An 18,226-nucleotide genomic window follows, 5' to 3' on the forward strand; every position below is an offset into this window, starting at 1 on the left:
CCGGTTCCATGCCACTGAATTCAATTCAAATGTTTCTATGCCATGACAAGACAAATCTTCAACTGCCAAAGCAGTGAAATAAAATGAACCCACACTCCTCCTTTGTCCTCTCTTTCCCTTTGTCTCCCTCCTCCTTCACCTATCCCTGCACATGTGTTTCTGTCTCTCTGCCCCCTGCTTGTCTCCCTATGCCAGACTCGAACAGGTGCCTGTTTCTCCGCCAGAGGCTTGAGTGTTGTTTTGTGTTTCTAGGAAGAGAACACTTGCCATGTGAACTCCCACCCCTTCCATAACTACCCCTCCTTCCCCTCTTTCCTCCCGAGCCCTGTTGCTACAAATGGCCATTGTTATCATGTGCCCCAAATGTCACAACTGACAGAGAAGTCTCTCTCTCTCTCGCGCGCGGGATTCACCTCCCTCTCACGTCTACAGCTGCTTCTCTGCTCTGACATGAGGGTTATCTCAGCATTATCCCAGTGTTAGAGCCACGCAGCAAACCAATTGACCAACCCTCCCTCCCCCACCTGATTTCTCTCTCTGCTCCCTCTCTCTGTCAGCGTCCCTGTGGCTTGAAGGTGGCTCCTGCCTCTCTCTCTCTGTCGCACGCTCCTGCTGTCTCCGTTTCTGCTGCTGCTCTCTCTCTAGCTTGCTCTCCCTCACTCACTCTCTGCCTTCCTCCCTCTTGCTCACCCTCACTCTCTCGATTTCTCGTTTCCACTCCACTGCCGAGCTCTGGAAATCATTGAGACACATTTTTCTGGTTGCCGCTTACACAAAGACAGGATTACGGCTTGATTCACTGGCTTCGGCTCTCCACATCCAGGCAAGTGGCAGCACTCCTTATTTCTCCTTCTCCTCTCAGTCTCCTTCGTTGTTGCCATCTATCATCTGTTTGGTGAAGCCTGTGATGTATGCAGAGAAGCAAGGAAGGAGATGCATGGCAGAATGTTATTATGGTTGATTGTGTGTATATATAGGTTAAGGGATTCGGGGTTGGAGGTTGGGGGTGGGGATGAGGTGAAGGAAGGGGAGGGCAAGGCAGGCACACTGGGCCAGGCACTTCCAACCCAGAGGGACAGATGGCCAGTAGCCATGGAGCTTTTTTCCTCTTTCGTTTTTTAATTCACCCCGCTGGCTTTGTGTAAGGGCCCAATAGTACACAGACCTTCTTTTCAAGGAGCCAGAGACTGCTGCACTCTGTAGCTAAAAGAGAGGGAGGGCTGGGGGAGGTGTGTTTGATTGTAAAAAGGGAAGAATATAGAGATAGGGGGGTTGCTGTGGAGGCAGAGGGTCAGTGCTATCCGGAATCCTTGGGACGTTCCTACCCTAAACTCCAACCCTTACCTTAACCCCTACCCTTAACCCTTACCTTAACCATTTTTTATTTAAACTTCAATGGGGTAAGGACGTTCCAAGGATCCCTTTTAGCAGGTACCTTTTGAGTAGAGGTAGATAAGAGAGGAGAGGGGGTCACCAGCCCCAGAATGCATGGAGGTCAGTTCCAGATGCTGCGGGGACAAAGGGCTTTTCTGGGGGAACGGCAGGGGGAAGCGTGGCACTCGCCATTGTGTATGTGTCGCTGCACTGAAGGATGCTGCCGGAGAGCCTCATGCTAATTATGGCCATTCAGCCCTGTAACGGATGGCTGGGCCCCAGCTTCTGTTAGCCTGATTTTCACAGTCACTCGGTAAATATTTCCCCCATGTAGCCACAGACTAACGCATGTGCTAACAATCATGGCATTTGGTGCGAGAATTATAATGTTGAAGCAATAGCTTTAAGGAAACGGGGCAAATATGTGTTTGTTCATAGTAATGGCGCGATGACAGGTGCTGAGTTGTGTGTGTGCACACAACATGTTTGTCATGTATGTGTAATGTATGTGTTTTGAAGCTGTATTCAACCCTAAATATGTGAACGAACACACACACACACACACACACACTCTACACACACTATACACAATAACAATGATGTCATTGACAGGACAAATGGACCAAACAACCTCATTGTGGTTTTAGTGTCAGTGTGATTGGTAACCCCACAGTAAGAGTGGGTAGTAGAGTGCACTGGGGTTGGCAGCCATTGTTTTCACTATGGTACACTTTATACCAATGTGCAATTCCTCCAAAACAACCACAGATATGTATCTCTTTACCTTTGTATTGTATGCTTCTGCTAATGTAGTGGTCATTTTTCTACAAGGTGATTTTGCACCTAGCGATTGGATGGTTTTAAGATATTCCATTGGTTTTGTTTTGAGTTACTATAGAGTCTACACCTATGACCACAATGGTCTGTGTAAAGTCATACATCATCATAATAGTGAACCATTCATTCTGATACCAGATACTGTTTTTTAAGACAAAAATGCAGTTTGGTGCTCTATTCTATCAAGCCACACCCTACTAGAATCTGAAGTCAAATGTCTACTGTTTGCTGATGATATGGTGCTTCTTTCCTCAACCAAGGAGGGCATACAGCAGCACTAAGGCCCTGGCAGTATTATTTTTTTTAAAAATGGTGTTCCACAAATGCAAATTCTATCTAGACACTGATTCCCTAGAGCACACAAAAAAACTCTACATACCTCTGCCTAAGCATCAGCACCACAGGTAATATCCACAAAGCTGTGAACGATCTGAGAGACAAGGCAAGAAGAGCCTTCTATGCCATCAAAAGGAACAATTTAGACCTTAGGATCTGGCTAAAAATACTTGAATCAGTTATAGAACCCATTGCCCTTTATTGTCGTGTGGTCTGGGGTCTGCTCACCAACCACAAATTCACAAAATGGAACAAACACCAAATTTAGACTCTGCATGCAGAATTCTGCAAAAATATCCTCTGTGTACAACGTAAAACATCCAATAATGCATGCAGAGAAGAATTAGGCCGATACCAAATAATGATCAAAATCCAGAAAAGAGCCGTTAAATTCTACAACCACCTAAAAAGAAACAATTCCCAAACCTTCCATAACGAAGCCATCACCTACAGAGAAATTAACCTGGAGAAGAGCCCCCTAAGCAAGCTGGTCCTGGGGCTCTATTCACAAACACAAACAGACCCCACAGAGCCCCAGGACAGCAACACAATTAGACCCAACCAAATCACGAGAAAACAAAAAGAAAATTGCTTAACATATTGGAAAGAATTTGCAAAAAAACTGAACAAACTAGAATGCTATTTGGCCCTTAACAGAGAGTACGCAGTTGCAGAATAATTTACCACTGTGACTGACCCAAATTTAGGGAAATCTTTGACTATGTACGGACTCAGTGAGCATAGCCTTGCTATTGAGAAAGGCTACCGAAGGCAGACCTGGCTCTCAAGAGAAGACCGGCTATGTGCACACTGCCCACATCCTAACCTCCGTCCAAATGTATGACCATATTAGAGACACATATTTCCCTCAGATTACACAAACCCACAAAGAATTCGAAAACAAATCCAATTTTGATAAACTCCCATATCTGTTGGGTGAAATACCACACTGTGCCATCACAGCAGCAAGATTGGTGACCTGTTGCCACAAGAAAAGGGCAACCAGTGAAGAATAAACACCATTCCATTGTAAATACAACCTATACTTTTTGTACTTTAACTATTTGCACATCATTACAACACTGTAAATAGTTGTACGACATTTGAAATGTTTTGAGAGAGAGAGAGAGAGAGACCAATCTCTCTGAGCTATTAATAGAGCAGGAAAGCATCATGACATTCTTCCAATGACTCTAGTGATATGGAATTAATGGTGGACGATGGACTTTAATTATGTTACTATCATGTTTTGAGGACAGGCAGAGTTCAACTATTCATGACGAAGAAAGATTCACTGCTTCTGTCAGATTTCCTAGAGTTATTTGACTCCCTTGTGTGTGATCTTGTGTTTGTGTGACTACTGTACTGTATGTGGGTGTCTGTGTAAACCACATTTGTTCTCATACATATATTGTGTGAGTGTGCACGTGTGTTTGTCTGTGTGTGCGTACGTGTGTGTTGCTCTTTGTGAGTTAGGCCAGCTAACTCCAGGCAGAGCGTGTGATAGGCTACAGGAAGTGTTCCTGTGGCCATCTATAATTTCTCACAAAACAATCAGAGGATCACAGGGCGAGAAATGATTCATCCTAAAAGACTAAAAATAGCAGCAGCTCCTTCCTTCCCACGGCTTTGGGATGTCTCACACTTTGTTGTATTCGTCTGACTGATATCCTATTCTGATTCACTCAACTTCACTACTACAGAGACACATATTGCTGTGGATGTCATTTTTTGTTCATCCAGTGTGGGTATCTTTTGCGAAGCAGGTTAGATATACAGTAGTAACATGTTGAGAAATGTCACCTTACCATGAAAACATCTTCCATGAAAGTGCAATTCCACGTAACAGAATTAAGCTTTGACTCAGATTTGACATTTTACAATGTATTCTAAACAAAAAACATTGATTTCAAAGTTTAACAAACCATGCAACTACAGTATATGCACAACGATTACTTTGAACAATTTACACAGAACATTTCACAAAAACACATTTACTGGAAGAATTGTGCAGTTGCAAGTTTTGGTAACAAAATGATGGTTCAAATTAAGATTCAAAGATGTCTGCAGAACGAATGGGTTGTCTAATGCGGAGTCAGGGAGCAGGTGCAGTTAGTGAGATAAATAATAACGAACATGGAGCGATACTAAACAAGAGATACATCTTACATAGAATCATAAAAAATACTACCTGGTGACTGATAACAAAAGAGTGCTATATAAAGTGTAAGTAATCAAGGGTGTAAGGAAGTCTAGCTGTGACTGATGATGAGACACAGATGTGCGTAATGATGGTTGCCAGGTGTGCATGAAGATGGGTTGCCAGGACCGGTGGTTAGTAGACAGGTGACATCGAGCGCTGGAGTGGACGTGACAGTACCCCCACCACCCAACTCGTGGCTCCTGCCGCAGGACGACACCGGCCAGAAGGACTGCCCCGAGAGCCAGGAGCGGGCTGGTCCGGACGACAAAGGTGGAAATCTCGGATGATGTTGGGATCTGAAATGTTGTCCGCCGGAACCCAACACTGCTGCTCTGGACTGTATCTCTCCCAGTCCACCAGGTACTGGAGCTGACCCCCACAACGTTGGGAGTCAATGACTGATCTGACGGCACAGGCGGGGCTCCCCTCGATGTCCATGGGAAGCGGAGGGGTGTCGTGGGGGACGGCATCAGCCAGGGACCAGGAACCACCGGACTGAGGCGGGAAACATGAAGAGATCTGGTAGTGGGGAGTTGCAATCTGTAAGTTACCTCGTTGACCCTACGAAGGACCTTGAACGGCCCCACAAACCGTGGACTCAGCTTCTTACAGGGCAGGCATAGCGGGAGGTTCCTGGTGGAGAGCCAGACGTGATCACCAGTATGGAACACGGGAGCCTCACTGCGGTGACAATCTTCCTGCACTTTCTGACAGTGGACGGCATGCTGGACTCTCACGTGGGCATCGTTCCATACCTCTTCTAAGCACCTAAACCATCTCTTGTTTTTTCGTCCATCACAGGAACTTCGGTCTGGCTCGGAGTCCACGGAGCCAGGTCTGGCTGATAACCCAGAACACACTGGAAGGGAGTTAGCCCGGTGGAGGAGTGTCTCAATGAATTCTGGGCGTATTGTGAATAGAATGCCGCCGGAGAAGATGGCTGGCGTTTTATAGGCTCCTAACCAATTGTGCTATTTTGTGTGTTTTTTCACCTTGTTTTTTAAACTTATTTTAGACATAATGTTTCTGCCACTGTCTCTTATGACTGAAAAGAGCTTCTGGATATCAGAACAGCGATTACTCACCTCGAACTGGACGAAGATTTTTTCTTTGAGTCGCACGCATAGGATTTAATCCAAAGGGGACGCAGGTCAGGGTGCCTTGTGAGAATTTGTCGGTGAGTGGGTAACCCGCCTCTACCATCTGTCCTGTTGGCCAACGTACAATCATTGGAGAATAATCTGGATGAGCGCCGTTGAAGACTATCCTACCAATGGGACATTTAAAAACTGTAATATCTTATGTTTCACTGAGTCGTGGCTGAACCACGACATGGATAATATACAGTTGGCTGTTTTTTTCCATGCATTTCCAAGCTGTAGACGACACTATTTGCCAAGAGTTTTCATCAATATTTTTTTGTAGCTGTCTATTTACCACCACAAACAGATGCTGGCACTAAGACCACACTCGACGAGCTGTATAAAACCATAAGCAAACAAAGTGCTCATCCAGAGGCATCGCTCCTTTTGGCCGGGGACTTTAATACAAGGAAACTTAAATCCTTTTTACCTAAACTAAAGCAGGAATTACCAGTGACTCGCTTTATACAGAAGTGGTCAGATGACACAGATGCTAAGCCACAGGACTGTTTTGCTAGCACAGACTGGAATATGTTCCGGGACTCATCTGATGGCATTGAGGAGTTTACTACATCAGTCACGGGCTTCATCAATAAGCGCATCGATCACATTGTCCCCACATTGACCGTACATGCATACATACATACCCCAACCAGAAGCCATGCATCATCCGCACTGAGCTAAAGGGTAGAGCTGCCACTTTCAAAGAGCGGTAATCTAACATGGACCTATATAAGAAATCCCACTACGCCCTCAGACTGACCATCAAATAGGAAAAGCATATATACAGGACTAAGATTAAATCCTAGTACACCGGCTCAGATGCTCGTTGGATGTGGCAGGTCTTGCAAACTATTACAGACTACAAAGGGAAGCCCAGCCACAAGCTGCCCAGTGACACAAGCTTACCAGATGAGCTAAATTACTTTGAGTTAAGCATGAGAGCAACAGCAGGTCCGGACGACTGTGTGATCATGTTCGCCTTAGTCGATGTGAGCAAGACCTTCAAACAAGTCAACATTCACAAGGCTGCCGGGCCAGACAGATTACCGTGACGTGTACTCCGAGCATGCGCTGACAAACTGTCTTCACTAACATTTTCAACCTGCCCATGGCCGAGTCTGTAATACCTACATGGTTCAAGAAGACCTCCATAGTCCCTGTGCCCAATAACACCAAGTTAACCTGTCTAATTGACTACCGACCCGAAGCACTCACGTCTGTAGCCATGAAGTGTAAGTCATGGCTCACATTAACATTCCAGAAAACCTAGACCCCACTCCAATTTGTATACCGCCCCAACAGATGATGCAATCACTATTGTGCTCAACGCTGCCATTTCCCACCTGGACAATTTAACATTTTATTTAACAAGGCAAGTCAGTTAAGAACAAATTCTTATTTACAATGACGGCCTACTGGGGAACACTGGGTTACCTGCGTTGTTCAGGGGCAGAACAACAGATTTCTACCTTGGCAGCTCAGGGATTCGATCTAGCAACCTTTCAGTTACTGGTCCAATGCATTAACCACTAGGCTACCTGCCGCCCCAAAAGGAACACCTATGTGAGAATGCTGTTTACTGACTACAGCTCAGCGGTCAACCCCATAGTGCCCTCAAAGCTTCTCACTAAGCTAAGGACCCTGGGACTAAACACCTCCCTCTGCAACTGGATCCTGGACTTCCTGACGGGCCACCGACAGGTGTTAAGGTTAGGCAACAACACATCTTCCACTCTGATCCTCAACACAGGTGCCCCTTAGGGGTGCGTGCTTAGTCCCCTCCTGTCCTCCCTGTTCACCCATGTCTCCATGGCCAAGCACAACTCCAACACCATCATTAAGTTTGCCGATGACACAGCAGTGGTAGGCCTGATCAATGACAATGATGAGACAGTCTATAGGGAGGAAGTCAAAGACCTGGAGGTGTGGTGCATGGAAACAACCTCTCCCTCAACGTGATCAAGACAAAGGAGATGATTGTGGACCATCAGAAATGACGATGCTGTAGTGGAGCAGGTTGAGAGTTTCAAGTTCCTTGGTGTCCAACTATCATGGTCCAAACACACCAAGGCAGTCATGAAGAGGGCATGACAATGCCTATTCCTCCTCAGGAGACTGAAAAGATTTGGCATGTGTCCTCAGATCCTCAAAAAGTTCTACAGCTGCACCATCGAGAGCATCCTGACTGGTTGCAACACGGCCTGGTATATGCAATCCAGGACCTCTATACCAGGCGTTGTCAGAGGAAGGCCCTAGAAATTGCCAAAGACTCCAGCTACCCTTAGTCATAGACAGTTCTCTCTGCTACCGCATGGCAAGCAGTAACGGAGAGCCTTGTCTAGGTCCAAAAGGCTTCTTAACAGCTTCTACCCCCAAGCCATAAGACTGCTGAACAGCTAATCAAATGGCTACCCAGACTATTTGCATTGATTCCGCCCCAATTTTTTTACGCTGCTGTTACTCACTGTTTGTTATTTATTATCTATGCATAGTCCCTATACCCCTACCTCAATTACCTCAACTAACCTGTACCCCGCACATTGACTCAGTACCGGTACCCCCAGTATATAGCCTCGTTATTGTTATTTTATTGTTCCCCTTTAATTGTTCCCCTTTAATTTTTTACTTTAGTTTATTTAGTAAATATTTTTCTTCACTCTTATTTTTCTTAAAACTGTATTGTTGGATAAGGGCATGTAAGAAAGCATTTCATGGTAAGCTCTACCTGTTGTATTCAGTGCATGTGACAAATAACATTTGATGGAATTGGGCCCACTCCTCCTGCAGGTCCTGGCAGTGGCTCCTCAGAAACCTCTCCATCTCCTGGTTCATCCTTTCCACCTTCCCGTTAGACTGATGCCGGTACCCAGAAGTGAGGCTGACCATGACCCCCAGCTTCTCCATGAAAGTCTTCCATACACGTGATGTGAATTCTGGGCCACGATCAGAGACGATATCCTCCAGAAGGCCATAGTGCCGGTATTCCTGCTGGAACAGTGCAGGACGATCAGTGACAAAGTCAATGGACAGATGAGACCAGGGATGCTGAGGCACGGGAAAGGGAAGGAGTTCCCCCGCTGGAGCATTGCGGGGGGATTTGGATTGGGCACATATGGAACAGGAGTTTACATAACGAGTTACGTCCTTGCGCCAAGGTGGGCTTTCCAGTGATGGACTGAATGGTTCCGGTGATACCTGGATGTCCAGCGACAAAAGCTGTGTGCAACCAGGTCAATAGCAGATCACTTATCCCTGTGGGAATGTAGGTGAGCTCAGGAGGACAGGTGGCAGGTGTGGGTTCCCTCCCCGAGGCCAGGCGAATGTCCACATCTACTTCCCAGAACACAGAGGCTATGACTCGAGAGGGAGTGATTATGGGTGGACTCAAGACAGGATCCTCTCCCGAATCATAGAGATGGGTCAGGGCATCGTCTTTGAAGTTTTTTTTTTACCTGGGCGATGTGTCAGGATGAAATCCAATCTGGTGGAGAAAAGGGCCCACCTGGCTTGGTGCGGGTTCAGTCGCCTCGCTGTCCGTATGTACTCCAGGTTCTGATGGTTGGTGAGGATGAGAAATGGGTCCTGGGGGCCCTCCAGCCAGTGTCTCCACTCCTCTAATGTCAACTTCACCACCAGGAGCTCCCGATCGCCAACATCATAGTTCCTCTCTACAGGAGACAGCTTTTTTGAGTAATAAGCATACAATTTCTGTGGATTACCTAGACGATGGGACAGGACAGCCACCACACCTACTTCTGAAGCGTCCACCTCCAACACAAAGGGCAGCATAAGATCTGGTGTTCAAGCAACATGATGGAGGTGAAATAACCCTTCAGTAGGCGGAAGGCTTCGTCAGCTGGAGAATTCCATCTGAACTTCAGGAAACCACCCTTCAGGAGAAAAGTGAGAGGAGAGGCGATCGAGGTAAAGAACCCTACTAATTCCATGACTGGTCCATCGACGTCACCGCATGAAGAGGCAAAAACAGACTTACCCCCATCGCGACGTCCCCCCCCCCCCCAAAGGTTAACTTTCTATCCCCTGCTATCTGCTTGCTTGCTAACCCGGTCTGCTAACTGCTAAACTGCCAGGCCCTGGTCTGCTAACTGCTAGCTTGCCTGCCCGGTCTGCTAACTGCTAGCCCTTGCTAACTGCTTGCTTGCTAACCCGGTCTGCTAACTGCTAGCTTGCCCTGGTCTACTAACTGCTAGCCCATGCTAACTGCTTGCTTGCTAACCCGGCCTGCTAACTGCTAGCATGCCCTGGTCTACTAGCTGCTAGCTTGTTTAGCTTGTTAGCCTGCTAACTGTCTGAATCGCTGTGTCCCCAGCCAGCCCAACCACTCACTGGACCCATATTTTCACTTGGCTACGCATGCCTCTCTCTAATATCAATATGCCTTGTCCATTACTGTCCTGGTTACTGTCTTATTTCACTGTAGAGCCTCTAGCCCTGCTCAATATGCCTTAACCAACCATGTTGTTCCACCTCCTACATATGCGATGACATCACCTGTTTTAAACATCTCTAGAGACTATATCTCTCCCTTCATTACTCAATGCCGAATGTACTCATATCCTACCTTACCTTTGTCTGTACACTATGCCTTGAATCTATGCTATCGTGCCCAGAAACCTGCTCCTTTTACTCTCTGTTCTGAACGTGCTAGACGGCCAGTTCGTATAGTCTTTAGCCATACCCTTATCCTACTTCTCCTCTGTTCCTCTGGTGATGTTGAGGATAATCCAGGTCCTGCAGTGCCTAGCTCCACTCCCACCCCCCAGGTGCTCTCATGTGTTGACTTCTGTAAACGTAAAAGCCTTGGTTTCATGCATGTTAACATTAGAAGCCTACTCCCTAAATTTGTTTTACTCACTGTTTTTGCACACTCTGCCAACCCAGATGTCTTAGCCGTGTCTGAATCCTGGCTTAGGAAAACAGTATTATTATTATATACTGTATTATTGACTGTATGTTTTATTTATTCCATGTGTAACTCTGTGTTGTTGTATGTGTCGATAATTGCTACGCTTTATCTTGGCCAGGTCGCAGTTGCAAATGAGAACTTGTTCTCAACTAGCCTACCTGGTTAAATAAAGGTGAAATAAAAAATAAAGGTTCACAGTGTGATTTTCATCCTCGGCCATGAGATGGTGGGGTTATGACATTGAAGCCATGGGAGGCCATGGATGATGTTGTATACAGGTGCACTGATGATGAGGAAGGGAAGGCTTTCTTGATGTATGGAGTCCACGGTGAGGGTGAGTGGTGCTGTGATGTGTGTGATTGTCCCGGATCCCAGTGGTTGACTATCCAGTGCTTGAACTGGACAAGGAGAGTAGAGGTGGTGAGGGCCTGGTCAATAAAATTCCCTGCAGCACCGTTGTCCACTAGAGCTGTAGAAACAAAACATGAAGGACAGCCAGCCAGTGAAATCATTACGAAGAAAGGTTTGGTGGAATGGGATGATGATGTAATACTCACAACCTAACTCAAGTGGCTCTCCCTCTGCTCCCATTGAACCCCGGTTAGAACGTGGGGGACACAGTTGAAGCTAGTGCCCCCTCCTCAATAAGGACAGAGCCCCACGACGGCTTCGCTCAGACGCGGAGAGATGTGTGGCCCTCACCTCCATGGGTTCAGGCTCTGACAACAGATTAGGGAGAAAGGCGATGGGGATACCAACACTCCCGAAGACGAATATCCAGACGAATGGCCATCAATGAGGGCGTCCAAGGGTAGGTTTCCGTCTTGGTACGTCAACTCCACCTGGACCTCTTCGCACAATCGTCTTCTGAATAGGCTCTGGAGCGCCGGCTCATTCCATCCGATGGATGCTGCCACTGTCTGAAAGGTTAGTGCATAGTCCGCCGTGGTCTGGCCATCCTGCCATAGTTGGAGTAGGTGCTCACCCCCATCTCTGTCCTCTGGTGGATGGTCAAAGACCCCCCTGAGCCATGGTCCTCTCATAGGAACCCAGCTCTTCCTCTCCTCTCTCCCTGACAGCCGTGGTCCACTCCAAAGCCCGTCCAGTCAGCAGAGAAATAACCGTGGCAAACTCGGACCTCTCGGGGGTGGGGACTCTATTCTGATGAGTGAAATAAATGGTGCACTGGAGTAGGATGCCACGGCATTTCAATGGAGTCCCGTCATATTTGTCCGGTAGGGACAATCGGGCGTCACTGAGCAGGACGGACTGCTGTATGGGGTACTGGCTTGCTGGGTCAACTTGCGGTAGAGAATCCTTTGCTATTTGGAGATCATGCCCCTTGAGTAATGTTGACTAATTGAAGAACACGGAGGACCTCATCCATAACCGTCCCCAAATGAGACAGCTTGTCATGGTGTTACTAGTTCTCCGACCATCTAGTAGATGTCTTAGTTAACTGCTGCTCCCATTTGTTGAGGTAGTATTCTGTAACATAGACGCAGGGAGTCAGGAAGTAGGTGCAGTTAGTGAGTTTTATAATAATGAACATGGAGCAATACAAAACAAGAGAAGTTTCTGACAAATACAAATAAAAAATACAATCTAATGGCTGATAACAAGAGTGCTATACAAAGGGTAAGTAATCAAGGGAGTAATGAAGTCCAGGTGTGCATAAAGATGGTTTGCCAGAACCGGTGATTTGTAGACCTGTGACGTTGCGTGCGGGAGTGGAAGTGACAGTGTCAGCTATGACATGACACCTTGAGTTTGAAATAAATTATTTTGGTTATTCAACTACAGTAGGGGAAGTGGATTTGTATCTGTTAACAGAGTTACGGTAGCAGAATTACATCATGGGTCCCTAATCTGTTCTATACAGAAATGCATAATTTTGGAAATGAATATAATTCTCTTCATGGTGATTTATCTTGAATAGATAAACACAAGTATTATTCTACACACTGGCTATAATTGTAATGAGCTCCGCCCCCAAATAAGACCACATTTGGTTGGTCCAGACAACACCAAATCTAAAACAATTATAGACATCTATGTTTCAGAAGTTTGGACATCACAGCACAGCAGAGTAAAGTAGAGTTCAGTACAGTACAGTAAAGTAGATATGTACTCTACTCTAGTGTGCTGTACTGTACTGAATTCTACTCAACTCAATTCTACTTTTCTTTTCTTTAATTCACTGGTCTGTCTTTATCTTGTGAAACATAGACATCCCGAGTGGTGCAGCAGTCTAAGGCACTGCATCTCAGTGCTAGAGGTGTCACTACAGTCCCTGGTTTGATTCCAGGCTGTATGACATCCTGCCGTGATTGGGAACCCCATAGGGTGGCGCACAATTGGCCCAGCGTCGTCCAGGTTAGGGGTAGGTCGTCATTGTAAATACGAATTTGTTCTTAACTGATTTGCCAAGTTAAATAAATAAAAATGTAATATGATTTGTTCAGATTTGGTCCGGCCAGGGCGGACTAACCAAATTTCAACTACTTATGGACGGCAGGTGCTTAGTGGGTGAGAATGCTTGTTACAGTAAATTGATAGAGGGTAGGTGTCAAGGAGAGTGAGAGGGAGGGATTGTCCAGATGGTTTTCACAGTTGGTCTTTGATCACCAGACAACAGAAAAATTGAAAAAAAAACTGCCAGTGGAAGGGAGAACAGTAGCAGGTGACCCATCTGGGGTTTGTGATTACTATGATTTCCCATTATAGCCAATTCGATTGCAGTAATTTCCTTATTGATTTGGTAATAGAAGGCGTTTTAATTCACTTATTAATTCATAAACAAACTTGATATCATTAGAAACACTAATAAATTGGTAGAGCTACCTTTACTTGTTACTTCTGCGAACTTCTATTTTCCATGTGAGAGAGAGATGTGAAAATATCTTAAAATATATAGGGGTTGATAGGTTCAGAAACAGCAGGGGTTCAAACTGTAGAACCCAGTTCCTACATTTGAATAAAACAAATATTTTATCAAACAAAACTATGCTACATTTTATCTCTGGGACCCTCAGGATGACAACTCAGAGCAAGATTACTGAATGTAAGTACATTATTTACCTTAAGAGATGAATGCATCAAACCAGTTGCCGTGATCTCTCCTCAAACAATACCATGTTATTTTTTCACTGTAATAGTTACTGTAAATTGGACAGTGCCATTAGATTAACAAGAATTGAGGCTTTCTGCACATATAAGACATGTCTATGTCCTGGGAAACGTTCTTGTTACTTATAATGTCATGCTAATCACATTAGCACACGTTAGCTCAACCATCCTGGTGAAGCGACACCGATCCCATAGAGACCCCTTTTCCATCAGTTTGAACAAAAATCTAAACCTTTGCTTATTCCACATTTTTAGGGTGGAAAATGTTTGGAAAACATGTATATATTCCTTAATTAAAAAAAAATAGAGACTCTTAGCTTTCATTTGACACTCAATTATTATACTATTTGACATGCTCTTAATAAAATCAAATCAAAGTGTATTTGTCACATGCGCCAAATTCAACAGGCATGTGACCTTACAGACCTTACAGTGAAATGCATACTTACAGGCTCTAACCAGTAGTGCAAATAAAGGTTTTGCGAACAATAGTTAAGTAAGGAAATAAAAACAACAGTAAAAAAGACAGTGAAAAACAGTAGCGAGGCTATATACAGTAGCAAGGCTATAACAGTAGCGAGTTTACATACAGACACCAGTTAGTCATGCTGATTGAGGCAGTATGTACATGTAGATATGGTTAATGTGACTATGCATATATGATGAACAGAGAGAAGGAGTAGCGTAAAGAGGGGTAGGCGGGTAGTGGGTGGCGGGACACAATGCAGATAGCCCGGTTAGCCAATGTACTGGAGCACTGGTTGGTCGGGCCAATGGAGGTAGTATGTACATGAATGTATAGTTGAAGTGACTATGCATATATGATAAACTATGCATATATGATAAACAGAGAGTAGCAGCAGTGTAAAAGAGGGGTTGGGGGTGCACACAATGCAAATAGTCCGGGTAGCCATTTGATTACCTGTTCAGGGGTCCTATGGTTTGGGGGTAAAAACTGTTGAGAAGCCTTTTTGTCCTAGACTTGGCACTATGGTACCGCTTGCCATGCGGTAGTAGAGCGAACAGTCTATGATTGGGGTGGCTGGGGTCTTTGACAATTTTTAGGGCCTTCCTCTGACACCGCCTGGTGTAGAGGTCCTGTATGGCAGGCAGCTTATCCCCAGTGTAGTGCCTTGCGGTCGGAGGCCGAGCAATTTCCATACCAGGCAGTAATGCAATAATCGATGTTGCAGCTGTAGAACCTTTTGAGGATCTCAGGACTCATGCCAAATCTTTTCAGTTTCCTGAGGGGGAATATGCTTTGTGTTTGGGCCATTCTAGTTTGTTGGTGATGTGGACACCAAGGATCTCGAAGCTCTCAACCTGCTCCACTACATCCCCGTCGATGAGAATGGGGGGGCAACTCGGTCCTCTTTTCCTGTAATCCACATTCATCTCCTTAGTTTTGGTTACGTTGAGGGACAGGTTGTTATTCTGGCACCACCCGTTCAGGTCTCTGACCTCCTCCCTATAGGCTGTCTCGTCATTGTCGGTGATCAGGCCTACCACTGTTGTGTCGTTAGCAAACTTAATGATGGTGTTGGAGTCGTGTCTGGCCATGCAGGCATTTGTGAACGGGGAGTACAGGAGAGGACAGAGCACACACGCTTGGAGGACTCCTGTGTTGAGGATCAGCGTGGCAGATGTGTTGCTACCTACCCTCACCACCTGGGGGGCATCCCATCAGGAAGTCCATGATCCAGTTGCAGAGGGAGGTGTTTAGTCCCAGGATCCTTAGCTTAGTGATGTGATATGGTGTTGAACGCTGAGCTGTAGTCAATGAACAGCATTCTCACATAAGTGTTCCTTTTGTCCAGGTGGGAAAGGGCAATGTGGAGTACAATAGAGATTGCATCATCTTTGGATATTTTTGGCCAGTATGCAAATTGGAGTGGGTCTAGGGTTTCTGGGATAATGGTGTTGATGTAAGCCATTACCAGCCTTTCAAAGCACTTCATGGCTACAGATTTGAGTGCTACGTGTCTGTAGTCATTTAGGCAGGTTGCCTTTGTGTTCTTGGAAACAGGGACTATGGTGGTCTGCTTGAAGCATGTTGGTATTACAGACTCAATCAGGGACATGTTGAAAATGTCAGTGAAAACACATTGCAGTTGGTCAGCATATGCCCGGAGCACACGTCCTGGTAATCAGTCTGGCCTCGCAGCCTTGTGTATTTTGACCTGTTTAAAGGTCTTACTCAGGTCGGCTACAGAGAGCGTGATCACACAGTCATCTGGAACAGCTGATGCTCTCATGCATGCCTGTGTTGCTTGCCTCGAAGCGAGCATAGAAGAGATTTAGCTCGTCTGGTAGGCTCGTCTCACTGACCAGCTCATGTCTGTGCTTCCCTTTGTAGCCTGTTATAGTTTGTCGGAGCCAGTGTAGTATGATTCAATATTAGCCCTTTATTGACACTTTGTCTGTTTGATGGTGCGTCGCAGGGCATAGCAGGATTTCCTGTAAGCTTCCGGGTTGGAGTCCCGCATCTTGAATGCGGCAGCTCTACCCTTTAACTCAGTGCGAATGTTGCCTGTAATCTATGGCTTCAGGTTGGTATGTACGTACAGTCACTGTGGGGACGATGTCCTCGATGCACTTATTGATAAAGCCAGTGACTGATGTGGTGTACTCCTCAATGCCATCAGAAGAATCCCGGAACATGTTCCAGTCTGTGATAGCAAAACAGTCCTGTAATTTAGCATCTGCTTCATCTGACCACTTTTTTATAGACCGAGTCACTGGTGCTTCCTGCTTTAATTTTGTAAGCAGGAATCAGGAGGATAGAGATATGGTCGGATTTACCAAATGGATGGAGAGGAGAGGGAGAGCTTTGTACGCATCTCTGTGTGCGGAGTAAAAAAAATTCCCTCTGATTGCACATTTAACATGTTTGTAGAAATTTAGTATAAGTGATATAAGTTTCCCTGCATTAAAGTCTCTGGCCACTAGGAGCGCCGCCTCTGGGTGAGTTCTTTCCTGTTTGCTTGTTTCCTTATACAGCTGACTGAGTGTGGTCTTAGTGCCAGCATCTGTCTGTGGTGGTAAGAGCAAAATCTTCTGAATGTGTGAATTTGAAGGTAACTGTAAACAAAGTTAACTGTAGTCTTGTCGCCATGAGTGCAGCTCACATGGTTGGTGGGCAGTTTGTATAAACCCTGTGCAACAGGCTATATCCATGCAGGTATGGGCTTGCCTTATCTAGCTTTACTCTAGGTCTGCATCTCTCAAAACTAATCCTCCCCTTGTCCTCTCTGTAGCCCTGCCTCTTGGCCAAATCCAAGCTTCTCAGTCCAGAGCCATAGCTTTACCACCCTCTTCACATTCATCTATACTCTTACATCATCTAGCAGCCCTTACCCCACCCACAACCCCATCTTCATTACCAATCATACTCTTATGCAGTACCCCCCAACCCTATCCCCTGCCCCCTGCCCCCACCTTGGGTCTACACCCAAACCCATACCTCAGCCATTACAATATCCCTTACCGCCTGCCATAGCTCAGTACTTGCTGTGTTGATTTACACTCTTTTACAATACCTACATGAGGCTGATCAGAATGCCTAGTCTTTTCAGGAGGGAGCATGTGCTGGTAAGAGTCATGAGTGTGTGTGTTACGTCCGTCGTCGGAATGAGACCAAAGCGTGGAAAGTGTACATCTTTCTTTATTAAATATGAACACCAAAAAAACCAACAAAAGATCAACGAACGTAAAGTTCTGCAGGGCTATACAGCAACTGTGCAAAAACATGATCCCACAAACTCAGGTGGAAAATAGGCTGCCTAAGTATGATTCCCAATCAGAGACAACGATAGACAGCTGCCTGCGATTGGGAACCATACCCGGCCAACAAAGAAATAGAAAACTAGAATGCCCACCCAAATCACACCCTGACCTAACCAAATAGAGAAATAAACACGCTCTCTAAGGTCAGGGCATGACAGTGTGTGTGTGTGTGTATGTGTGTAAAAGAGAGAGAGGGAGAAAGGGTTGAATGCTTGGGTTTTGGGGAAGAGGGAGATATTTAGAGATAAAGAGAGAGCTTCAAAATGAGCAAAACCACCTAAATTAAAACAAAAAATCCCAGTCCTCAAAGTAGACACCGGATGTGGTTTAATTATTTTGTTTTCTATTTAAAAAGTATGATTTTGAGAATGTAAACCTGAAAAAACAGGGAAATGGAAACCTTAGAAAAAAAACTCAATGGAATCAGGCCAAAATGTAATGGATTTTATAGGGCCCTGGAGATGGAGACAGAAACAGATAAATAGAGGG

At 45.6% G+C, this 18,226-nt stretch overlaps 1 protein-coding gene across 1 annotated transcript in view; it reads left to right on the forward strand.

The window, feature by feature from the left end:
- Nucleotides 1–798: 798 nt before the first annotated feature.
- LOC110531155 (membrane-associated guanylate kinase, WW and PDZ domain-containing protein 1) overlaps nt 799–18,226 on the forward strand; it is a gene marked incomplete at its 5' end in the record, with an annotated part of 158,243 nt that continues 140,815 nt past the window's right edge. Inside the window, one exon of the mRNA XM_036986939.1 lies at nt 799–823. Within this exon, the coding sequence (XP_036842834.1) occupies nt 799–823 (25 nt within the window). The remainder of the gene's footprint in view (nt 824–18,226) is intronic.

Source organism: Oncorhynchus mykiss, chromosome 9, assembly GCF_013265735.2.
Source record: "Oncorhynchus mykiss isolate Arlee chromosome 9, USDA_OmykA_1.1, whole genome shotgun sequence".
Taxonomy (NCBI): Eukaryota; Metazoa; Chordata; class Actinopteri; order Salmoniformes; family Salmonidae; genus Oncorhynchus; species Oncorhynchus mykiss.